The 22,956-nt window shown below is 39.6% G+C and overlaps 2 protein-coding genes across 5 annotated transcripts in view; one reads left to right on the plus strand and one right to left on the minus strand.

The window, feature by feature from the left end:
* LOC113030016 (pbx/knotted 1 homeobox 2) overlaps positions 1–7,227 on the minus strand; it is a 107,009-nt gene extending 99,782 nt beyond the window's left edge. For 2 of the 4 annotated variants that reach the window (XM_026181038.1, XM_026181039.1), the window contains exon 1: positions 7,044–7,227. The gene's annotated coding sequence lies outside the window, so the exon portion shown is untranslated. Of the gene's footprint in view, positions 1–6,676; positions 6,777–7,043 lie in introns of those variants that run through there. The other 2 variants (XM_026181042.1, XM_026181041.1) reach the window with 2 other exon arrangements.
* A 3,205-nt stretch (positions 7,228–10,432) lies between these two features.
* On the plus strand, positions 10,433–18,995 carry tmem218 (transmembrane protein 218). The gene is made up of 3 exons (XM_026183202.1): positions 10,433–10,858; positions 12,733–12,835; positions 18,549–18,995. The coding sequence occupies exons 1-3, from the start codon at positions 10,749–10,751 to the stop codon at positions 18,681–18,683; spliced, it is 348 nt and encodes a 115-aa protein (XP_026038987.1). The 5' UTR covers positions 10,433–10,748; the 3' UTR covers positions 18,684–18,995.
* Positions 18,996–22,956: the final 3,961 nt, after the last annotated feature.

Here is a 22,956-nt window from a genome sequence, read left to right on the forward strand (position 1 = left end):
GAATCGAGTAATCGGATATGTTCTCAGTGGTTTCCATTTTAAAAATTTTAAGGTTTTTAATAGTTTATCTGCATACAACATCTGTCAAAAAACTAAAGCCTTTCATTGTCTTTATGTAAGCTGTTAACTTTCTTAAATGCAAAAATAAATAAATGATCGTAAGTGCGGTAATGTCAAAGAAAATAAGGTCTACATGAAATCTAAACTAAGGCATAAAATAAAACTGCCTTTGCTCTTTCTCCTTGGAGAGCTTTCTTACATTAGTACGAGGCAAACAGAGTTCTATGTTGCATCTTTTTGATGTTCGTTCGTGTGTGTGTGTGTGTGTGTGTGTGTGTGTGTGTGTGTGTGTGTGTGTGTGTGTGTGTGTGTGTGTGTGTGTGTGTGTGTGTGTGTTACTGAAAACAGAGGCTCTGATGATTAATCTTAATAACAATTCTGTGTCCACCCTAACAATAATAGGTCACAGGCTCAGAGTATTACTGGCACAGGTACATTTTTATCAGCCTGTGAAGAACCACTTTTAATTCTATATTTTAAGATATTTTTGTTTACTTTAAATATGAAAAAATGATGTAAAAGCCTTAAATATGGTTTAGTACACCCCTGCTTGCTGCTGGTATCACTACAATAGAAAGCATGACGCCTGTAGTCGGCCTTCAGCAAGCTCATTTAAATATCGTATAGATATTGGAGCTTGCTAAAGATGTGGTTTGATCACGGACTCCTGCTGACTGTTTCTAGTAAAGTTTTTAATAAGAAACAACTATTTCCGTGGTGACAACTAAATGCTACAGAGCCTTGGATTAAACAAAGCATGAAGCAAAGAATTTTCATAGAGGATTTTTTTTAATAGTCGAATTATTCAAGTTACTGGATGAATCACTGCAATCCTGGAATAGAAAAAAAAATATGAATGACAGAACACCTATATCAGACATGTCTGTCTACAAAACCAGTCAATATTAGCATGTATAGTGTTGATGACAGAATGCAGTATTTCACTCATATGTATATAGTTAATAGTTAATAATTTAACATAATGCATTTTATGAATGTAGTTGCTAGGGGACTGGCCATTTTGTTAGGTTACCGTGTAGTTATATATATAAAATGTTATTTCTACTTTACCATTAGCAACCCTTTGGATGAAAAAGCTGCTGAAATTTAGCAGCAGTTCGACATCCAAGATGGCTGATGTTTAGTGAAATATAATACAGGAATGAAAGAGTGTAGTGCTCCTTTCACATTTTAGGAGTGACAAGTCTTGTGAAACACTGTGACAGATATAGCCTTCCTGTGGAAAATGAAATGCGCCTCGACTCAAGCCTGTACTGTCATAAAATCATGGCACTTTTATAGCAGGGTACTGGACTATGTAAAGGAAGTCATTTGCAGCTAATAAGAACGATTACTAAAAAGCACTGGGACAAATCATTGTGTCCTTGTCACTGCATAATGTCTTTACTAGTCTTACTAGTCTGCTGATAAGTCACAGTTTTAACTAACGACTTGTGCATTAACAAGAATTTCCCCGGGTGCCTTCAAAGACCTCTTAGAGATTAACAGCAAAGTATACAAATGGATTTGAAGAGACGACTGCTTTTGTTCAACTCTAATGCCAAGAATAAAGGAACAGCTATAGACTGAGTGAAAATATTGTCCTTCAGATCAATGGTGTCCTAGAGTGCAGTAGGCTGAAACATTCAGATGAGTGGCAGAAAGAGCAACACACTTGAATAATATCTTTGGAGAGGACTGTGGAAAATGGAAGTGTACTCCAGTAAATAGCCATTTGGAGGTCACAGCTTTAGCGTTGGTGTATTTCTATTCACAGCGCAGCAGACTTCAATGAGCTGCTGTGCCAACAATCAAAGGAAGCTGATATCTAAAGATCATCAACCACCATTTCAAAAAGGCTAATTTCCTCATCTTCTTGCCTATTGCCTTGTATCTCAATGTGTTGGGGTTTTTTTCATCTGTATATTAATTTAGCTGTAAAACAAACAAACAAACAAACAACAACAGTGATCTGAGATAGCTTAGTGCTCACAGAAACAGCCTGAATTCTTGTGTACCTGGTTGTAAAACTAATAAAAGCAGATCTGCATCACATAGAGGAGACAACGCTTTTCTTAATGGCAACTGCACTGCAGTGCCGAAAACCAGCTGGAGCTGTACCTGCAGTAAAAAGACGCTGGAGTTTCAATAAAAACAGCAATTTTTGAAGCGACATCAATATAGTTGCATTAAGCTAATTGAAGCTCCTGCCTCTGTATCAGTGCATGGTGTGAAGATGGCTTCATCAAAATAAGTAACAGTTCTGAGGAAACTTAAATATGTTTTATAGAATATTGCAGTGTGTGAAATTCCCAAAAGTGGCAACAGCATTTTGGCCAATGCATTTATTCATGTATTCATTCTCAATATGCAGCCACATAGTACTTGGTCGGATTTACTCTGCTGTGATCTACTGTTGAATTCAAATCAAATATTTTGAACCTCACCCAGCTCAGCTGTTACCAGGACTCTGAAATATAATAAATTCAGGATTTGCTGGCAGGATTCATATTTCTCTGTGAGAAGCTCTACTCATTTATTCGGATTATCTACATTCCACCAGAGATAAGAAGCAAAGGCACAATGAGGTTCAGAGTCTTGCTAAAGGTCTTCAAATGCAGAATATATAATGTGCTGTAGCTAATTTGATTGCACGCTTGATCTTTGAATAGTAAGCACCAATGTCTAAAAATATTATGTTTTAATTGTTTTCACTGCAAAAATAATGACATCAAAAGCAGCTGATATTAACACTACTGAATACTGACGACGTGAGAGAGAGGCCGCAGCCTGTTTCTGAAGAATCTTTGAAATACTTTTCACCCCCAGTAAACAATGCACATGCATCCTGCTGCTGGTGGAAAAACTAAGCTGTATTGGACTTTCCATTCTAAGCCACAACTTTGACTCATTTTAGGGAATGTGTCCCTGCTGGGCTTTCATTTCCTCTGTCTGAAAAAAGGAATGCAATCAGAGAACTGATGCTAAAATCATTATCTAATGACTAAAGCCCTTATTTGACTCCTTCCATGCCGTCGTGTTCACTGTTCAAGCACACATCTGTGATTGTTATGTGAAGAAGAGTATTTCTAAAAGTTTAAGAACGATCTGCAGGGTAAACTGAATGTGCTACACACTATCATTCAGTGAATAGCAGTCTGGAGGCAGACATGGATTTTTCTTACTTTTTTCCAGCTGGAGATGAGCAGTGCTATACTGAGAGAACATTGTAATAACATTTTGTGGAGTAAAACAACACAAGAAAAAAAGAGTAGCCTGTGTCGTGTAGACAAGTATGTAATCCTCCACATGCTCATGTGCAATGGAATCACTTTTAGTTCATATTTTAAAAAAAATAAACGAAGCAAAACAATCTATGCATTTAAATAGTCATTAGGAATACTGTTTTACATCAAGACTTGTAAGTAATGTAATGACTGCCTTAAAAAAGTGACTATGAAGTGTAAATGGTATCAAATATATATTAATTCACATTTTCTCACTAACTTTATCTTAAAAATGCTTCCTTAATGTTTGCTTTTGCATTGCAGTTATTTGTAAATTCTACAAGACATACATCTGGAAACACTCATTGCTAAGGCACTAAGAGGATGTCTGTTGTTATACCGATCACCAACTGGCACTGGGGAGGAACCAGCTAAATGTACTGCTGTTTGCTATTTTAATAAAAATGAAAATAACTACAATTGTGCTCAGATGCAATTATGGGGCAAAAATGTTAAATTACATATAAATGTCAAAATGTTATTGATTACTATGGGGTTATATACCACTATTCAGACTACATCATTTATTTATTGTTATTAAAGTAAAATGTTTTAATCGCTTTTTCTGCCTCACACTCTTTTCATTGTTGAGCGTTTAGATTAAAATACATTTCAGCAGTACTGTATGCCGTTACTGCCTGATTCCCTTTTTAAATTAAATTACAGTTCTAATCAACATGCCTATTCATTATAGTTTGTTTATGTCTTTCCAGAAACAAAGTCTGTAATGTTGACACTATATGGAGAATCGCTAAATTTGCCTGCTGTTCCTCTTGAAGCATAAATCAAGCCAATCCATCTCTCTCCGAAGCCCACTCCCCGGTGGCTTACTTAGAGCCGTGCCAGCACAGCACTGGCTGCGGAATGAGCATGGGTAAGCATGCAAGGGCTGTCCTTAACCTGTGCTATCTGACGATATAAAAAGGTCTCTGCCTCCTCCTGAGAGCAATAGGGATCAAGCAGGCTTAGTGGGCATGACCTACGAGGGCCCAGACAGGACCAAAACATGCAGCGCAACACAATTGTCTAAAGAACTGCCGCGCTATCGAACATGAGAAAACTAGACTACATCACTTTGCTCATGGGCCAGAACAGGAGCTATATTCACTTCGCTGAGGATACCCAGCAGACTAAAACCCTATGAATAATTCAAAACATCCGCTGTTTTTCCAGCCTGATTTTAAAAAGCCGGGCCCTCAAAAAAAACAACAAATTAGATATTTCACAATTTGATTGCTAGAAAAAAGACTCCTGCAAAGTAAGCCCTATTAGTCTTACAAGAAACCCTGTGAAAAAAAGAGAAAGAAAGGAAAAAGACTGTCTCCAAAAATGATTCCACTGGCACCATGCAGGGAGGAATTAGCAGCAAAGGCGAAGAAAATGACAAGACATTCGCTCATGGTTTAATTTCCTCAATTGCTTTATGGCCATACATAAATGCTTAAATTGGTTTGTAACATATGCTCTCCTCGCTCTGTTTACTTCCTTCATTTAGTGTGACTGACTCACTTTATTAGTGATTATCCCCCAAAAAGCTGTAGGAATGCACAGCATCACATCTCATCATGTAATTTACCCATATAGTAAGAATGGGAATATGCAAATGGTGCCGGAGTATTGTGCAGCCCTAAATGTGCCCCTGGGCTGCTTGTCCAATGACACAAATCATCAATTAAGATCTCAGCAGGGTTTGGTGGATAAACTAAATTGGCATTATCGCCTTTTGACAATATGTAGAGCTGCGTGGGGTACATAACAACAAAGAACAAACATCTCTGAGGGTGACTAGTGATGCGTATCAACTCGTGTGCTTGCGTATTTGTGTACGCCGTCTCGATCCATTCGCAGGTAAATCATCTACTGACAAAGGGTGATTTGAACGGTGTAAAAGGTAAAAGGGCTTCTCTTGCTCTTTTAACAGCAATTCACAGAACAACAGCAGTATCTTACAAAGTGTTTACTTTCACAGTGGGTGCAAATTTAGCCCCTCGTGGGATTTCATGCTCAGCATTTTGCACCTGGTGAATGTGTCTGACAAAGGGACCTAAAGTGGTCCAAATCGCCATCGTGATTTCTCAGGGAAGCAGATGATTAGTAAACAAATGGTTCAGGCATATTTAATTAAGCTAATGTACTCTTGATGTTCACACTATGGCCTTAGTTATTAGGCCCTCAGTTAGCTTTGTATAGCCAGAGCATTTTACCACTGAGAGAAAACAACTGTGTCAGTTGTCAGTTTAAATTTTATATCAAGAAAAGCGTTTCTGTTTTTAAGTCACATGTGTTTATCAAATCTGCGCCTGCCTATATGAAATACTGCCCAAAGGAACACAGGAGTTGGCTGAATTTGACTCAAAAAAACTACTAAGACAGAGCAAAAGACCAGCAAATCTGGGCCTCTCTAACTCAAGGATGTAAGTCAAATCATACAGGCTAGCAGTGCTGAAAACTAGCTGTCTCGCAGACAGTGTTTTGTGCCAGTCAAACAAGCTCTACGGTGAGCAAAACCGTCATTCAAGCAATTGTGGAATAAACAAGTCATCTGAAATAGAAAGTGGTGAGCGGCACACAAAGAGGGCCAGTGTTCAGACTAGGGAGGTTTGTGCAGGGCTGGGTAGGCTGAGTGTAAACTTTAGAGCTCACTTCAGTCAAACATTGATTGAGAAAATAAGAAGTCAAACATGCCCCTATATGAGGACAACTTAAATTACTACATGTAATATTTTAGCTTTATATATTGTTTGTTTTACTTTAAAATACTGCTGCTACACTAATTTCACTGAAAAGCTTGGGTACTTTTGTAAGTCATCAGCAAAAAAATGTAATTTTAAAGGTAACTATAGTTCACTTTTTTCAGTTTGAGATTGAAAAACATGCAACCATCTATTTTTCCTGCAAACCAAAATAATTACACACGCAAAACTCACGAGCATTAAGAAAAATAATAATAAAATTCAGTGAATTACATCAAATTGCAAGTGTGCTACATGACACCCCCCATTTACACCTCACCTAACTCGGTCAGTCAAAATAAAAGCCTTTTTAACAGCGCAACAACGAAACTTCAACATCAAGAAAATTGCATTACATTACAACACAACACGCCTTTTGCACGTTACAGACACGCCGTAAAATGAAGTGTTAATTTGCGATTAATTAGAATGGGATGAGGCGTTCCGAAGCGTTTTGACAAAGAAATCAAAGCAAACAGAACGCCAGCTTCCTGCACGCTTTACTGCTTTTATTCTCTTTAAACTATTACATTTGCACTAAAACATCCGCTTTATACATTTAAAAAAAATCTGAGATAACCGCATCACAAACATTACCGCGACAATTTCAAAAATCCAAATGCCGCATCAAGCAAAGGAAAAAAAAATCCACTGGTCTTTGAGTCCAGCACAAAAATGCTTCTCCTCTCCTTTCCCTCTCTCTTTTTTCACCCCCTCCTCTAGGCCCCCTCCCTTCCCTCAGTCTCTCGCTCTCTCTTTTTTTTTTCTTTCTCCCTCCCTCACTCTCTCTCTGTCTCTCTTTCCCTCCCTATCTCTCTCTCCCTCACTCTGGCCTGGCTGGCTGTCTGACTGTATGAATAATGTCCTGCCTTTTGTAATGAAGGGGGGGAAAGGGGGAAAAAGGACGCTGGAGTGCTGAAGCCCTGCTCCCATGCACTGACATTGAAAATGAATGACAGCTTACCTGCATGCCAATCTTCATCAGACTGACACTGGGCTGACAGCACAGCCTATACTCCTCCACACAGTCGCTGACGTCAGTCATGTCAGGCCCCTCCCACCTCCATCTTCATCTCCGCTCCCCGTTTTCCCAACACCGGGCTGCTGATGCCTTCCAGTGTCCATGGGAAATACCGCAATCAGGTGTAGGGCTCCAAACACACGAAACCTCCAAGAAGAGCGCATTGACATTTGCGGTCGAGTTACGGTGGTGCAACTCGTTTAGAACAATCACAGTAACCACAACAGCAAACAACAGTTCATTTCAATAAAAAAATCTAAAGAATTTAGTTGATTTTGAATCAAGAGAATCAGTCTGGACCAGCTTAAAACGCAAAAATGTGAACATTTAAATGACATTTTCAAATGATTTAATATATGAACACATTCATTGAGCTCGGGCGGACTCTGTTATAAACCTGAAAAGTAAAGTGACTTACATCTGTTCGGTCATCCTCTTTGCTTTCGGTCTTTATACAAACATAATGTGACAGCCTTTGTCAGGAAAGTGTGTCCAGTTACAGGCAAGCTTGAACCTTTTTAGTATAAGAAACCTAATTCACTGCGTGTTGATTTCCTGCTGTTCTAATCCCTACAGGAATCCCCAGTTTTATATTCACTTCATTGGCTGCCCGTGCATTTTAGGATCCATTTTAAGCTGCTTTTATTTGTCTTTAAGTGTTTGTCAAATGCTGCCCCTCTGTATCTCTCTGAGCGTCTTCATCCATACATAACTTCCCGGTCCCTCAGGTCGGCAGACCAGCTCCTCCTGAGCGTGCCCAGGACAAATCGTAAGCTCAGAGGGGATCGGGCGTTTGCTGTGGCAGCACCAAAATTGTGGAATGAGTTGCCTTTACATGTTAGACAGGCACCTTCATTATCTGTTTTTAAATCACGTCTTAAAACTTATCTATTTACCTCGGCTTTCAGCACAGCAGGACTTGTTGATGTCTCTTAATATGTTTCTAATTAATTATATTATTTTTAATTTTAAGATATTCTATATGTAATTTAAACTGTTTTCTCTTTGTTTTATATTTGTAGCACTTTGGCCAACATTGTTGGATGTAAAGTGCGTTATAAATAAAGATGCTATGCTATGCTACAGCTGTGGGTAGCTGCTTCAATGTTAAATGTCTCAGTTGTAGTCACCACAGCTCCACTTATCCTCGTTCTTTTTGTTATATCCTCACTTGTTCAGGTTTACCACTGATTACAGTTCTTCGTTCAAACAGAAAAGACCTGAGTTTAGACCTTCTTTATCGGGAATGTTCAAGCACCCCTGAATTTGGACATAGAACCCCTAAAAAATGTTCTGTTATCATTGTCTAATTTTGCATTTATATTCCCACCTGGTCTGCTGGAGACAGTGCAGGTTATAACAAGCACAGATTTAGATATCCAGTGTTCTTAATGTCATGATGTTACAGTGCACTCATACATGCTTCAACATCAACAGTGTGGATTTTTATTAATAGATTTGTGTTATTTTGACAGAAAGAAGATGAAGAGGTCATTCCACGACACCACTCACTTGTGAAGATTGAAAACACACATTACCTAAATATGTAAACATGCAAGGAAAAGTGTAAATTGTCCTGATAAAACAGGGTCATTACCATCAAAAATGTTAATGTAGGCTAGATTGTTAGAGTCTATTAGCTAATTTTAGCTTTCTGAGCCTTAGGTCTGCTGGTATATATGCATGTGCTTTATCAATTTCCTATTTCTGTTCTGGTGAAATCGGGGTGCAGTGTTTGTTTACAGCAAAGCAGACCTCTAGACAGAGAGAAAACAGCTAAGAGTGAATATGTAGTGAAAGCCAACAAAAGTTACAAAGCCATGGTAGCTTCTGCTTTGCTCACACTCATTAATAATGATTTCACATTCTAAATAGAACATATTAATTGATACGAACTGAATAGGGTTCCCATCGCTAAACATGGCTTGAACAGGATGGATGCCATTACAAATCTATTCTCCACTCTTGGATCAGGGGACCTGATATCATGTGTCCTGCAGAATAAATGAAGGGTTTGCATGAATTTGGAAACTTTAGTGTAAAATAAACTCTACCAACTCCAGGTGTATGGGGTGGCAGAGTGATGTTTTTTTTTTAATGTTTTAATTTTAATTGCAATTTAATTGAAGTAAACTGAACTGCCTGTACGTGGTTAAGAGACTGAAAAAAGAGAGTGACAAAAGGCTGTGCATGTTTCTTCTCATATCTGCTTTGTATAGTTCTTTAATGTACCGTGGTCATTTCTGGTCAACAATTGAACACAATTGAGTCTTTGCCTTCAGTTTGCCTGCTATAAGACTGGTGTTTCATATGGAAAACTGTGATTATTCATTCCAACTAATTGGGTTGCTTTGAAGGTAATATTGTAATGTGCATTCCTTTGAACTGAGGGTTGTAAAGGGGAAAAGGACAGCAGCGCATGTTTACAAACAGAATATTCCGTTAATATTAATTGCAAGGAAGTCTGTGCATGTTATTATGATAGGGGGCTGAGCCCCCTTCAAGGTCTAATCCCAGAATCGCCCCTTCCTGGACACTTTGATACAATCAGGAGTTGCTTTAATCTGTTTGATTGCAGTGAAAGTGTAGAAAAGATCAAATCGCCCGATGGAAAGTCAGGCAGGCACAGGCAAAACACAAAGAGCGGTTTAAACTGCTCTAAAAAAATGTAAATATCTAATAAGGCGACATATTCATAATTTCTCTCACACACGCGCGCTAGAATGCACATGCCTTTGAATCGCGGACCTGGCTAGCCCCCTGTTGGTCACCATGAATATTACCCATGATAAATCTTAGCTCGGAGTGCACGTGAGACATTCAGTCACTACTATTAATACACTTTGTAGATCAAGGAGCAGAATATTGTTACGAATAAAAACAGGAGTTTAAAATACGGCGGGATACTTTATGGACACGTGTGATAATCCCTTGAATTAAATGTGTTTTGTGCAAGACTGAATAATACTAATACTCCTTTGGGCTTACTCTGGGGATACCTTCAGATAAGTATTCATACAAGACTTTATGAGTGTTTCAAACACCGCCGGTTCATAAACTTTAAGGAAATCTACCTCAGTGAGCCGAACCTAACATAAGGCGCTGAAACGTGGCCTGGCTATAATGAAAGGACCTGGCTGTAAAATGGGACCCTTCCTCGGAATAAATGGGGTAAAGTTCGACATTCGCATAAGAAGGCTCTACTTCTTCTCTGGTGTTGTGTGGCAGCTTCACAGTGGGGCTTAACGCTTAAGTAACGACGCATTTGATTGGTTAGTCGTCTGGCTCATTTACCCAATTACATTACAGTTTGTTGTTACCAGGAAGCAGATGAAGCCATAGAGAAGGCTTAACCGATGCTAAGAAAAAAAATAAAAGGCTTAACCGATGCTCGGCTCGTTTTTATGTGAGAAATGGCGAGTTAGCTGGCAACATTAGTTCGCAACTGTGTCGGCCTGATATTTTAAAGCCTTCTGTCTCAGCGCTAGTAGAGACAGCGAACTTACTTGTAAGGCAGTGTCTCGACTACCTTTAGCTGCTGCAGCTGTCGGCACAGCGTTGTTAAGTGTACAATTAGCATTTTTCATAAATACAAAGGATTGGGCGTTCGGTGTGATGAGTTAGCTCCCTTAAAAACGTTGCTTTAAAATGGCAAATACTGTCCTTGAAGTCGGTACCGGCGTTTTCGTTATTGTGGCGGTCTGGATTGTTGCTCTTGTGTTTGGGATTTTGCTGCTGAGAGCGCCAGGGTCCGCAAAGTGAGTGGCATAACAGCACACACACAGGCTTAACTCTGATGGAATATAGGAATATTTATAACGAAAAGCCGGGATAACATTTATCTCAATGGGCGCCGCATTTCCTTGAAATGCGCGCCACTTGTCTCATAGCTGGGCTTCAGTGCACCTAGGAGATAACACGTTGTAACCACTAATGAGGCTTCCTTGTAAATTCGGCATACTTTTGCATCACACAGTAACCACAGTGTAATCCCAAAAAATGTCTTCTGCTTTCCGCTGCTCCCTTTAGGGACCTGCAGCGGGTTATCTGGCTCCATTTCAGCCTTTCCCTACCATCCTCCTCTGTCTTTCAGTCCTCTTTCACTACATGCATGAAGCCGAAGATCTTTTTTTTTGTCCTGCCTGACAGCTCCATCTGAAACATCCTTCATCCAGTTTATCCACTGTCCCTCCACTGTACATGTCCCAACATTGTCAGGCGTGCCTTTCTAACTTTGTCCGTCCTGGTCACTCCTAAAAAAAAAAACCTCAGCATCTTCAACTCTTTCACCATCTGTTCTGCCTCCTGTCATTTTGTTAGCACTGGCGTCTCTACAGCCAGATGTATGTGATGTATAGCAGGTCTACACCTACACCCCTCCAGGCTCTTTTCCACCTGTTCTCTACTCTCACTTTAGATTACAATGTCTTCTGTAAACATCATAGTCCATAGAAACCCCTGCCTGACCTCGTCTGTCGGCTTGTCGTACACCAATGCAGACAAGAAGGGGCTCAGACCCATCTGTAATCCCTATAATACCTGTAATACATGTCCTGCACCACCCTCACATACCTCTCTGTCACTCTTGACGTCCTCATGCAGTACCACAGTTCCTCTCTTGGAACCCTATTATATCATTTCTATAGATCTAAAAAAAACAAAAAAACACGGTGCAACTCCTGATTGTCTCTATACATTTACTCCCCCCCCCCCCCTTCAATGAAGCAGCTCATCCTTCATGACTACTCCTACTTCAATATACTCTCGGCCTTGCATTCCTTTCACCTGGTCTCTTGCACACACAATATATCTACCTTATGTCTCTCTATTCTGTTAGCCACTTTACCAGTCATTGTCCCCAAATTTATAGTTCGTAGAGTCATTTCCAGATTTCTGTCTTTCCTTTTTCTGCCTCCTAAGTGCCCTATTATACCTGCTTTTTGGTCCCTGGAGAAAAGCACCGTATGTTAATGTTGACTTAATGCGTTAATGCCATTATTAGTTCACTGACTTGCGGCCACGTCCCACCCCCGTCAGCTGGGTTAAAATTACAAAAATTATAATGTCTCAAATATCATTAAGGGCTGGAGCTGGGTGTTTGAGAGGAGGCGAGGGACAGAGGAGGTGTTAAGTGCTCAAAAACAATCTAATTAACACCAAGGGAAGGGATTTTTGCACAGTCACCATGAGACATGCTGAGACATTGTTTTGCTTTATAGGCTACTCAGTGAGACCAGCAAAAATCAACTTTTCCATCAAAGTTTTAACAAAACACACGCTGCTTCACTGGTTGAGTGCTGCAGCGATACACCTTGCACTCCCTGCTGATTAACATTTGTGCAATTACTCAACATTGGACCATTATACCACTAAAGTCAGTAAAATTTGAACTCCTGTAACACCAAACACTGTGCAATTACAGTAAAGTTTAAATGTGTGAAACATGGTGCTATTTACTTGATTGGAAAGTTAACAACTTTTGAAAACCACAATAAAGGCTGCCATTGTTTAGATTGCTATTGGCTATGATGACATTAGCCCCAGGTAACCCTGCATGCCTTACAGATCATTAACTCAGTAGTGGAGACCTCATCCTCAATCCTCTGTCTTTGAATCCCATGTGTCTTCTCAGGTTAGGAGTTCTTCCTGTTTTCCTCTTGGCTCTCACGATCACTTTGGTGTTGGTGTTTTTCCCCCGCAGCCCAGAGACACCTCTGCCTTTCAAAGATATAGAGGTGAGCTTAATTCACTAATCACAGACACATTAACATAATATTAAAGAGTGTGTCAGTGTCTGTATCTTTGTTTATTGGGTAACTCAACTCGACTCCAAGTCTCATGTGCCACCTGGAATAATAATTAGTATGATTTTGCTCATCATTTTGTTCACTAGTTTTTACTGTAAATCTGCTGCAAAATCGATGTCAGGAAAACACAGAACACGATACCATTTATTGAAAATGTATTCATTAAAACAAAAACACATTTGCTATTATTATAAAACCTAGCTAGGGATGCATTGATTGATCAGTCACAGATCAGTACTGCAGTTATCCACCATACTGAACAATATTCATCTCAGTGGCTTCCCGTGACGTAAATATTGCTGATTTTCACTAATAATATTTCACCAGTAGCTGAATTTGAGGCTATGAGTTGAGGGCATCTTTAAAGAGTTTAAGCAGAATTGAATCCTGCAACATGACACTGACCTAAAACATACCAGTAAATCCACCAAGAACTGGTTGAAAACTAAGAAATTGAGAGTCCTGGGGTGGCATTGTAAAGACCTATTAATTGTTGAGATGACTATTGAGAGTCTGCCACCACTGATGGTATTCTGCTATATTGCAGACTGATGTCAGAGACTGCTGGATGACTACAAAAAGCGTCTCTGAAGTTATTTTAGCCCAAGTCAAAGGGGGAAAACTGGTTATTAAGTGGTGGGGTAACCCTTTCCTCAGTTAGAACATAAAACAAGGTTCATTTTTGTTGTTTAGCTGTGATTAAAGCACTTTTCCCCCAGAGATAAATAAAAACAAGATTAGATATTAACATGTAAACCTTTTTAAATAAAGCGCTGAATGTTCACTGAGGTATCCAAATGTTTTCACATTGATGTATTTCAGCTGGCCAGTGTAATGTCGTATAAAAACTTGCATGTCTTCTCACACAGAGATTGCAGTTTTTGAAAACACATGGTATGGAAAGAGTGACACACATGTAAGAATATTTTGCAGACAAGTAAACTGGTAACAAAGATGGTGAAGAGGTGAATCACATTGCCCTAGAGCAAATAAGAACGAGCCAGTCATTGGTGGCCATGACAAATGGTTTAAATGAACAGCTTATGTTGTTATAACCCACACTTATGCACTATAAATTTATAGTTTGGCAATAAAGCCACTGACAGCACTCTTTACACTACACCATATATATTTGAGTGCTTATGATATTGTGGGCTAGGCTAGACATTCAATAGTTCTGTATTTTTTAAATTTCTTTTAGTATCCCTCAACTGTAAAAGGCTGATACTGCTGTCACCCTGCTAGGTGGGCAGTGTGGACAAGCAAATTTGTAAATGTGATAACTTGAGAACAAAGTGACGTAGGATTTTCAAACTAATAACAGAGGTAGATCTACTAGGAGGCTGCTCAGTTTCAGTTAGCCTGCCAGAGTATGGTTTGCTTGTTTTTGTTTAGTTTTTGTTATTAAAAAATGTTTGCTTCTGGTTTGGTTTTAATAGTTCAGTACAATTCAGTTCAGAAAATCAGTACAGTTATTACAAAAAACTCTGTATAATGGCTTTTTTCGAGCAGTTGACTCACAGTCTTATAGACATCAGCAGTCGCAATAAACACATCCATCAATTCCTTTTTTAATTTTAAATTTTATTTTACTTCCTTTTCCAAGTTCACAGAATTTTTTGTTTTAATTTTTTTAAGAATCTAGTTTTTTATTTTAGTTATTTAAAATCCTTTGTTTCAACATCTAGTTTTAGTTTTATTTTAGTTTTAGTTAATCATAATAGAAAGTTGTGGCTCAGAGAGTCTGATTGCTGTAAGCATGGAAGTAGTGAGGTGACACTCATACGTAATACTGCATAATGCCTGCACTGTCACAGACAGAAGGCAACGTGACTAAAAGAGCCCCTGATCAGTAGGTTCATCCACACCTGGTTCAGTCGGAGTCAGATTTATTAAGAGAACAATGCATGCAGGTATGTGTACATGTGTTGTAGAAATCAGATGTACTTTTTTTTTTTAAATAAATAAGGTCCCAGAACTTTACAGTTGGTGTGTCCCTACTTGTGTTTCCTGCTTAATGACAACATAATGTAGTTCATTTAGAAATGATGGGGGTCTGCGATGTCATCAGTCTTGATGTAAGGCCATGTGGCATTCATTTCCAGCCAATATATTGGGTGCAGAGGGAAAAATGAGGATTTAGAGCCCACAAATTAACAGCAAGCTTTAGCTGAATGTTTATCTCATGTTCAATACATTATGTTATTTATTCAGTTAATTATAGTGCCTGCAATCCTAATTCTCAAAGACAATTTTATCATAGACGGTGTTATTATGTAGAAAGGTGAGTTATATTTAGTTCTAAATGGCAAAGCTCTGATCATGCAGGGTTGTAAAGTAAAGCATTCGCTACATTCATTTGTACTAATTAAAGATCTACGTTCTACTTAGCTTTAAGATGCAGTGAGTGTATATAAACAGCCGATGCAGAATGAAAGCTTAATTTTACTGTAATGTAAGGCAGTATCTGCACAACACTGTATGCCTGTAAATAGTGTCAGTGTGTGCACTTCTGTGCATGTGCTTGTCGTAAAAGGCCTGGTCTGCTTTATCTTAGACCAGCAGCAACACAGAACAAACACTCCCCCATGCTGCCTCGGGGTCGTGCCAATAAGCCGGCTAGATCTGCCAAGCAAGCTGCCACCCCATAGAAATAGCAGAGCGGAGCAGCATTCTGGCCAGCTCATGTTTTATATCCTTTGTGCAAAGGCAGATACCAGACCAACAACAGAGAGAGGGGGAGGCAGCAAAATCAGACTTCCTGGATTTCTGTACAAGGTTTCCAAATAAAATGAACCTATGCTGACTAATTATCACACACAGGTTTTCTTACTTCTCAAGTCATTATTGAGACGCACATTATTTCCCATGATTTGAGATAAAGATTTTTAAAAAATCAAGTCCTAAAAAGGGTTCTCTCATCATCATTTTTACAAAAACCTCAAAACAGAAAGATGCCACCAGAATTCAAATATTATAATAGCAAGACGCAAATTGCTTAAAGAAAAGAAAAGAAGAAAAAGAGGCGTGAAGAACGTCTTCATCTCCGTTCTTTGGAGTATGTAGTAACACCTGTAGAAAACAGATCATCTACCCTCCCCCGTAGGATCCAAAACGGTATTTAAATGAAGGCAGATATGCATGTTAAGGTAATAAATTGATCTACTGGGCACAGTTAGTGACTTTTTGTGTTTGTATCATGTTGTGATGTACACTCATTTTTAGCTAATACACACAAAGACACACAAAACTTTGTAACCTATCTGCAAGCAGAAAGATAAGTGAGAGAAAAGAATGTCTAGCCTCCTGTTAAAGAAAAGTAAAATATCATAGTGCCAATTAGGCCAGTCTTAGAGCAGGAGTGGGGGTGGTTTGTACCACACCCCATAGTTCTCCCACCTCCCCCACCGCCTGCATGCTCACACTGTGCGTCCTGTGGCACATTAATAAAACATGGGCCGCTTTTTGGGCTCCTGCTTGCTGCGTAATTGGCAAATTAAAAAGTGAGATGTGTTAAATGCACCTATAAGAAACAGCATACATCAACCCCACCTCATGCACACCAGTGGGTTTACACGCGTGCACACACACACACGCACACACCTTCTCTCATTTCACAGCAGACTCTGTGAAATCCTGTTTAAGACTGCAGTAGAATTGCAGCTCTCCTCCCATTATTTAGCTTAAGGGCGTTTTCTCCGTTTGTCTTCTTGTATTCATGATCCAAATTATAACATGCAGCCATTAATGACGTGCTGATGAATCTTTTTGATGGCAAATTTTAAAAATCCAAACTTCCCCTTATCCACGAAACAGCATCATCAGTGTGGCAGATGTGTTGTTTTTCTGAGCCCTGCATCTTGCTCGCTTCACATCTCTTAATTGACATGTTGCTTGGGTGAGCTGCAGTGCTGTGTTGTTGGTGTCCCTGCTGATCATCTGTCTAGATAGGGAACAGCAGGATTCCAAAATAAAGAGAAGCCCGAATCAGCATTAAGTTGTGTGAGAGCGAAACAACAAACATGTTTTCAATCACAGCTTATTCCGTGAACAAACATAGCATCAGAGGTTTGATGACCAATTCTCGGCCAGTGGTTTAAAGTGACATGACCCTTCCAGCATGTTCAACCTATTCCACCTATTGAACTGATTTTCTTGTTATGCTATCTGGGATCATTTTTCTATGTGTAAGATAATAACGGGCTGTGTGGCTGGATAAGTTCTAAATGTGCACAGGACTTCTTTTAATGAGAGTCTCTAAGCTTATATAATGGCAGCTTTGTAACAGCAGGGACTCAGAGACAGCATTTAATATGAAAAAGTGCAGCTGGTTGTTGTGCAGTCTGTTAAAGGAGGTCAATTTACCACAGACACCCGTGCATTACATCAAATTAATTATTGCACTAAAAGTGTCAGATAGTGAACTATTAGTATGGGGGAAATGATCGTTTCCAAATGCAAAGAGAAACAAGAGTACAGCAGGGATTTTTTGTCTACTGTTTGAACCCAAAAGTGGCTGAACCCATAGAAGGTCACACTATATCACACTTTATACTGAATACTGTACTACCTGCTGCCTTTAATAGCCAGCCAGTGGTGAACACTGTGAACACACAAAGTGTTCACCACTGTGAGTGAGCGTAGGCCAGAGCCAGCAAGAAATAGATCTGTCTCTATGCCTGCGAGTCACAGCCTGCATCATGGTTTTCTCCCATCTGCCATATAACGAACTAAACTGAATGTTCACCAACACCAAATTAACTAGAAAGAGATCTTTGAATACTATATGTATTTATAGCATCACAGTTAACCAAATGTTTCAGGCTTGTCTGAGTTATGGAGTGATGTAGTTGTCAGAAAAGGCTTTACTGTTCAAGGATCTCATTGTTGTTTCCATGGATGCTTTTAACAAATAGGGCTTGACAGATACTAATAAACTTCAAGTCATTTTTTCAGCACTTCTTCATAAAGAGAGACTAAAAGCTATTGTGGAGCCATATTTGCTCTGTATATGAAGGGAAAATGTATAGCATATGGAGCAGTGGTTTGTGCTTAGTAAGACTAGAAAAGCACCATACAAATGCTAGTCCATCCCACTCCTTTGATACAGGTGCTCTTGATTATTGCTCATCGTTCTTCATGTCACTGCTTACAACACTCATCAAACTTGTCTGAAGTAGGTGAAAGCACAGATTGTGCCAGAATATGCAATGCAATCTGAATTTGGGGGGAAAAATGTGAAAATTGCAAAAAATAAATAAATCCAGCACCGATTTGGGGAATTCAGCGATTTCCGGCCACCTGAAGCCAAATCAAACTGTGTTTCCTGTCAAATGCTCAATTTTGCTCTGCCTCCATAGTTGACAGCAGTCATGAGGTTGTTGGTAAAGAAAGCCAGGTTAAGCTTAACTCGACAAAAAGAAATCCAGATAATGTTTTACTATCCATAGAACAATTTAAGAAATGTTAAATGAGTGACCTTCTAAAGTTGATTTCTCACTGAGAAATTTGCACTTGAGCCTTTATGAAAGCCCTGCCATGACATCTAGTGGCTAATAGAGGAACTTTATGTATAACCCTGTGTTTTCCATACACTAGAAACTACAAACTTCTAATGGATTTACTTTATTTTGCTCTGTAGATAGTGGACACCTTGTTCATCGGCCGCTACGTGCTTCTGGCTGTGGTGAGCACCATCTTTCTGGTGGCATTCTTTGTGCTGCTTCCCTTTCATTTCCTGGAACCCGTGTATGCCAAGCCCTTAAAAACACACTAGAGTTGGCGCCTGAATCACAGGCTGATTTACCCAGTCTGACAAGTCCTGAAGACCCCAGCCTGCCTTCACAATAGATTGTGGAACACATGTGAATGGAAGATCCAGTTTTGTCTTAGCACTGCTGTTTGTGTCTTTATGATTTTGTATACAACAATATGAATTGATATATTTGGGTCAAGTTTTCATATTTTGTATCACTTAGCACAAGTAATGACCACATCCTTTAAATTTTGATGCATGTATGGAACAAGCCAGTAATTCTTTGTCATTCAACTTTTTCATCCAACAATAAATAAATAATTAAGTATGTGATTATGACTCTCAAGTTTTTGCTTCTGATTAATTTCTGCAGTACTCTCAAAGTACGGTAACTGATAATTGTGATGGTACATGATGCACATTTAGCCCAGAGTGAAAATTGCTCAATTTTCCACGATCTGCCATTTACAGCTGCCTGAAGCTGGAAGTTCTTCAAACAGACCGACTGTTGATATACCACATTATTTAGCTTGTTTTTACAGGATCTGATTCATGTGGTGCCAGTAAAAAAAAGTCTATAATTTGACTGATAACCAGAAAAGAAGTCATGGATTATATATCTGGCAATCAAAAAAGTACTGTGTGGATTATTTTTGCCTTTTGTTCTTTTGCTTTAAAGCTCAAATGTATGCTGGCGTAATATGACTTGTGTTTTCCAGAGAAGCGTTCCTAAATTGGACAGTTGAAAAAGCTTAAATAGGACAAGGCAAACTATAATTAGACTTCGCAATGCAAAACATAACCTTGTAACTATATTAGGCAGAGCTTTTTTTGCCTGTAAAACAGGCCAGTTGGGTTTACTTTAACCTAGCACCAGTTCAGGGAACACCAAGAACTGATCGTGATGCAGGCTGGTTGTTGGAGGATTTTGCTGCTGCAGTGTCTAGTGACCACAGACGTGGACTGAGTGCTCTGATGTTGAACAGACATTAAAGAAAGTTGGGTTAGGAAAAAAAGACTCCAGACACGCTCTTGGAGATTAGCTGTTGAGGATAGCAATGATACTCTTCTAAACTAAGATTTTCTAAATACACATTTAAATGTAAGTGTTGGATAAGTCAATCATGTCATATCATGTAAAGTGTTGTCAGTACATTGAAGAACAGGGGGATGCATTCACACAATTCCACAGGGTCGCAATAAGCGGATGATTCCATAGAGTAATGAGCTTTTGCAGTCCAGAGGCTCAATTATAAACACTTACCCCCCTCCCGCCTCCATTTTAAAAGTGTGAAGCCTGAGGAGACATGGAGTGGAATTCCAACCAGGCCGATGAAAGAGAATCTAATGAATCAAAACCAATCCTATTAGTTCCAGCCCACATCTCCATACTATGGTCCTTTTTCTGCATAACAATCCACTGCATGATTTCGCACAACCTGGGGAACTGGGGGGATTTCATCACGGTGGGGTAAGGGATCCGAAATCTTTTCAACCTGGAGGGACTTGTTGGCTGTAATTGACCGCATGAATACCGCAAAACATGATCTTAGCCCCAGTAGAAAGTGCCACCGAGTGTCTTTAAAAGCAGTGAAATTGAAGAAGAGGCTTAGCTGGCTGACTTTAACTTGATTGAAAACTTTTTGGATCTGTTCCTTTTACTTATCAACAGAATGGTCTTTTTGAGAATATTCCGCTGCAGTTTCTGTTTCAAGGTCATAATGCAAAAGGTATTTACACCAACTCCTCACTGCCTTTGCAGCCTCCACGCTCAAGGTTTTACATTCCCTGAAGTCTGGGCCTTGAAGAAGCCAGTATTCCCTGGCTCTCATTTTCACACACCCTCTCACTCTACCTCACCTTTTTAATCTTTCTCTATCCTCTATCCTTTCCTCATTTTAATTTTTGCTGTTAAACTCCATCTCTGGGGAGTGGGAAAATGAGCAGAACAAAGGATGTGGGGGTTTAAGGATCATTTGGAGCTGGGAGATGCAGTCTTTGTGGCGCAGCCAGCTGGACATATAAAGAGATGGGGGGTGGGAGAGATACAGAAAGAGAAAGCTATGCAAGGGCAAAGAGGTGTGAGCATGGTTTTGAAACTGCAGAGGGGCTGGTTGCTCTCCTTGGGGTAGATCCTGCATTTAGATGCACTCAAGCAGAACTTCTGGCTTGCCCTTCACATCCTTAGCCATCTTTGTTTGTGATATGGACACTGTCACCACCCCACCTAGCTCCCACAACATTCACAATCCATTAAAGATTTCAGGCAAAGTTGATGCACTTATCCCAAAAGAATGACATTCAGTTCGTGTTAAATCAAGCAGATGGCAATGTTTGCTATCCTTTCAGCAAGTTTGGTAAATAAAACCTGATGAGACTTTCGAAGGGAAACACAAGCAGGGTCATTTTAAGTCCTTATAAAGTCTTGAATTAGATAAGGACTGATTTGCCAACATGGGTGTCTGGCAGTGTCTGTTGAAGACACTAGAGTTCACTGTCTGCGGCTTTCACTGAGGTATGAGAGAGTTTGTGATAGAATGTGAAAATGAACCAAAGCCTTGTCGCCCAAGCAACAAACTATGCTGTTTTGGGGCCAAGAAGAGGGCTTTTTTTTCTCAGCACTGCCTGGTTGTGCTCTATTGTGCACTTTTGTATATCGCTAGGGGATGCTATAATTGCAATACACACTAGGGGGGCAAAATCCTCAAACTGAGATCCTAGTGTGGACTTAGCCTTTTACCTCTTGCTCAGGAATGAATTAATGCATAGCTCTTTCCTTTGGTAAGAGGATGGTGGCCCAAATTGGGGGTCAGGTTGCCCACGAACAGCCCTTTGCTGTTTGGACATGACATCTCCTTGAGGGCCAAAGCTTGGCCTATTTTCCATTCTGACAGTGCTGAAGACCTTATTGAATATTAGCTGGGTGTAGAAAGGCAATGGCTGCAGAGATCAAAGGCCACACGGGTGGCCTTGGTATTGCACAGAACATGCTTAGTTGTTACCAAAGTCACCTATGTTTGAATTTATCTAGATCTTTAGAAGCTATTCCAAAAAGTTGATTGTGTTCATCTGGACTTGGTGTTTTCAGTGGGAGAAATGTTTCATCACTCATCTGAGTGACTTCTTCAGTCTCCATTCTGTTGGCTATATATAGCCAGCTTTAAGTTTTTAACTGCCTTGTGGCACACATATTCTGATATTCCAGGGTTTGTGGGATTTTAAAAAATGTATTTTTGTAATATAGGAACAATTTTTAGTCACAAAACAACCTTTGATCCTTCATGTTGACTTTTTGGGATGTTTTTTAAAGCCAGAAATGAACACATTTGTCAGGATAGAGGTGGTGATTGATGTGAAGGCCAACAAAACGCACATCAGAAAGATGTTGCAATTCCCAGTAATTCTGGTGTTTCTATACAATGTATGATTGGTCGTAACAGAAAGTATAAAGATAACTTTTTTCTGTAGGAAACACAAGTGACAGGTGCACTTGTACAGTGCAGTCCGGGTCTGACGGAGAGCAGAGTTTCCAGTCAACTTGAAAATATTTATAACCAGCCTTCTGGCAAAGCTCTTTATTTTTATTCACGCAGTATTTTTAGACTTGTGCATAGGCAATGAAAGGCCCATCACAGGCATTAGATAAATGCACTGAATATGTCTGAGATTGGTCACAATTTGAGATTTGTTTGTCACAAATTACAGACATACTGAAAGGAACTGGTACAGAGCAGAAAAAAATGGCCCAAACTGCTACCTATCTGTGCTTCTCTGTTTGGAAGCCCATTTGTTTTTGTTGATAGGTTGATGTAATGCAAATCAAATCAGGAGTGTATTCTTTGTGCACTCTGGGAGGCCACTCAAAGCAGGCGAACTGACTGCGTTTGAATTGCAAGCAGAACATTCTGACAAGGTTGACTTGGTACTTTTGTTTGCCTCTTGTGGGCGAGCCAAGATGATGTATGAGACTCATACTGTGCAGACAGGCAACTACAAATTTGCTTGGCTACTTGGCTGGTGGGAGGTTGGGTAGGGAGTGTACGGTGGTGTTGATGGTGGTATGGGATGTGTGTGTGTGTGTGTGTTTGGGAGGGGGGGAGTGTCACTTTAAAGCAAAGCAGTGAGAGAAAAAGGAGCCTTTGTACCCATTTTGTCCTTTTTTAAGCTATTGTTTGTCAAGCGACGCAGCATTCCTCTGGTGTTATAATTCACAATTGAGCATGTGAACTTAAAATAATATTTCAGATGTGCCTTTGAGCAGTCCAAATAAAGGTTCCTCTGAAATCTGACGAAA

Source organism: Astatotilapia calliptera, chromosome 10, assembly GCF_900246225.1.
Source record: "Astatotilapia calliptera chromosome 10, fAstCal1.2, whole genome shotgun sequence".
NCBI lineage: Eukaryota > Metazoa > Chordata > Actinopteri > Cichliformes > Cichlidae > Astatotilapia > Astatotilapia calliptera.

Coding starts and splice junctions, on each gene's coding strand:
- tmem218 (XM_026183202.1), top strand. CDS start 10,749: ATGGCAAATACTGTCCTTGAAGTCGGTACCGGCGTTTTCGTTATTGTG. Junction 10,859..12,732: donor AGAGCGCCAGGGTCCGCAAA/GTGAGTGGCATA, acceptor GTGTCTTCTCAG/GTTAGGAGTTCTTCCTGTTT. Junction 12,836..18,548: donor TGCCTTTCAAAGATATAGAG/GTGAGCTTAATT, acceptor TTTGCTCTGTAG/ATAGTGGACACCTTGTTCAT.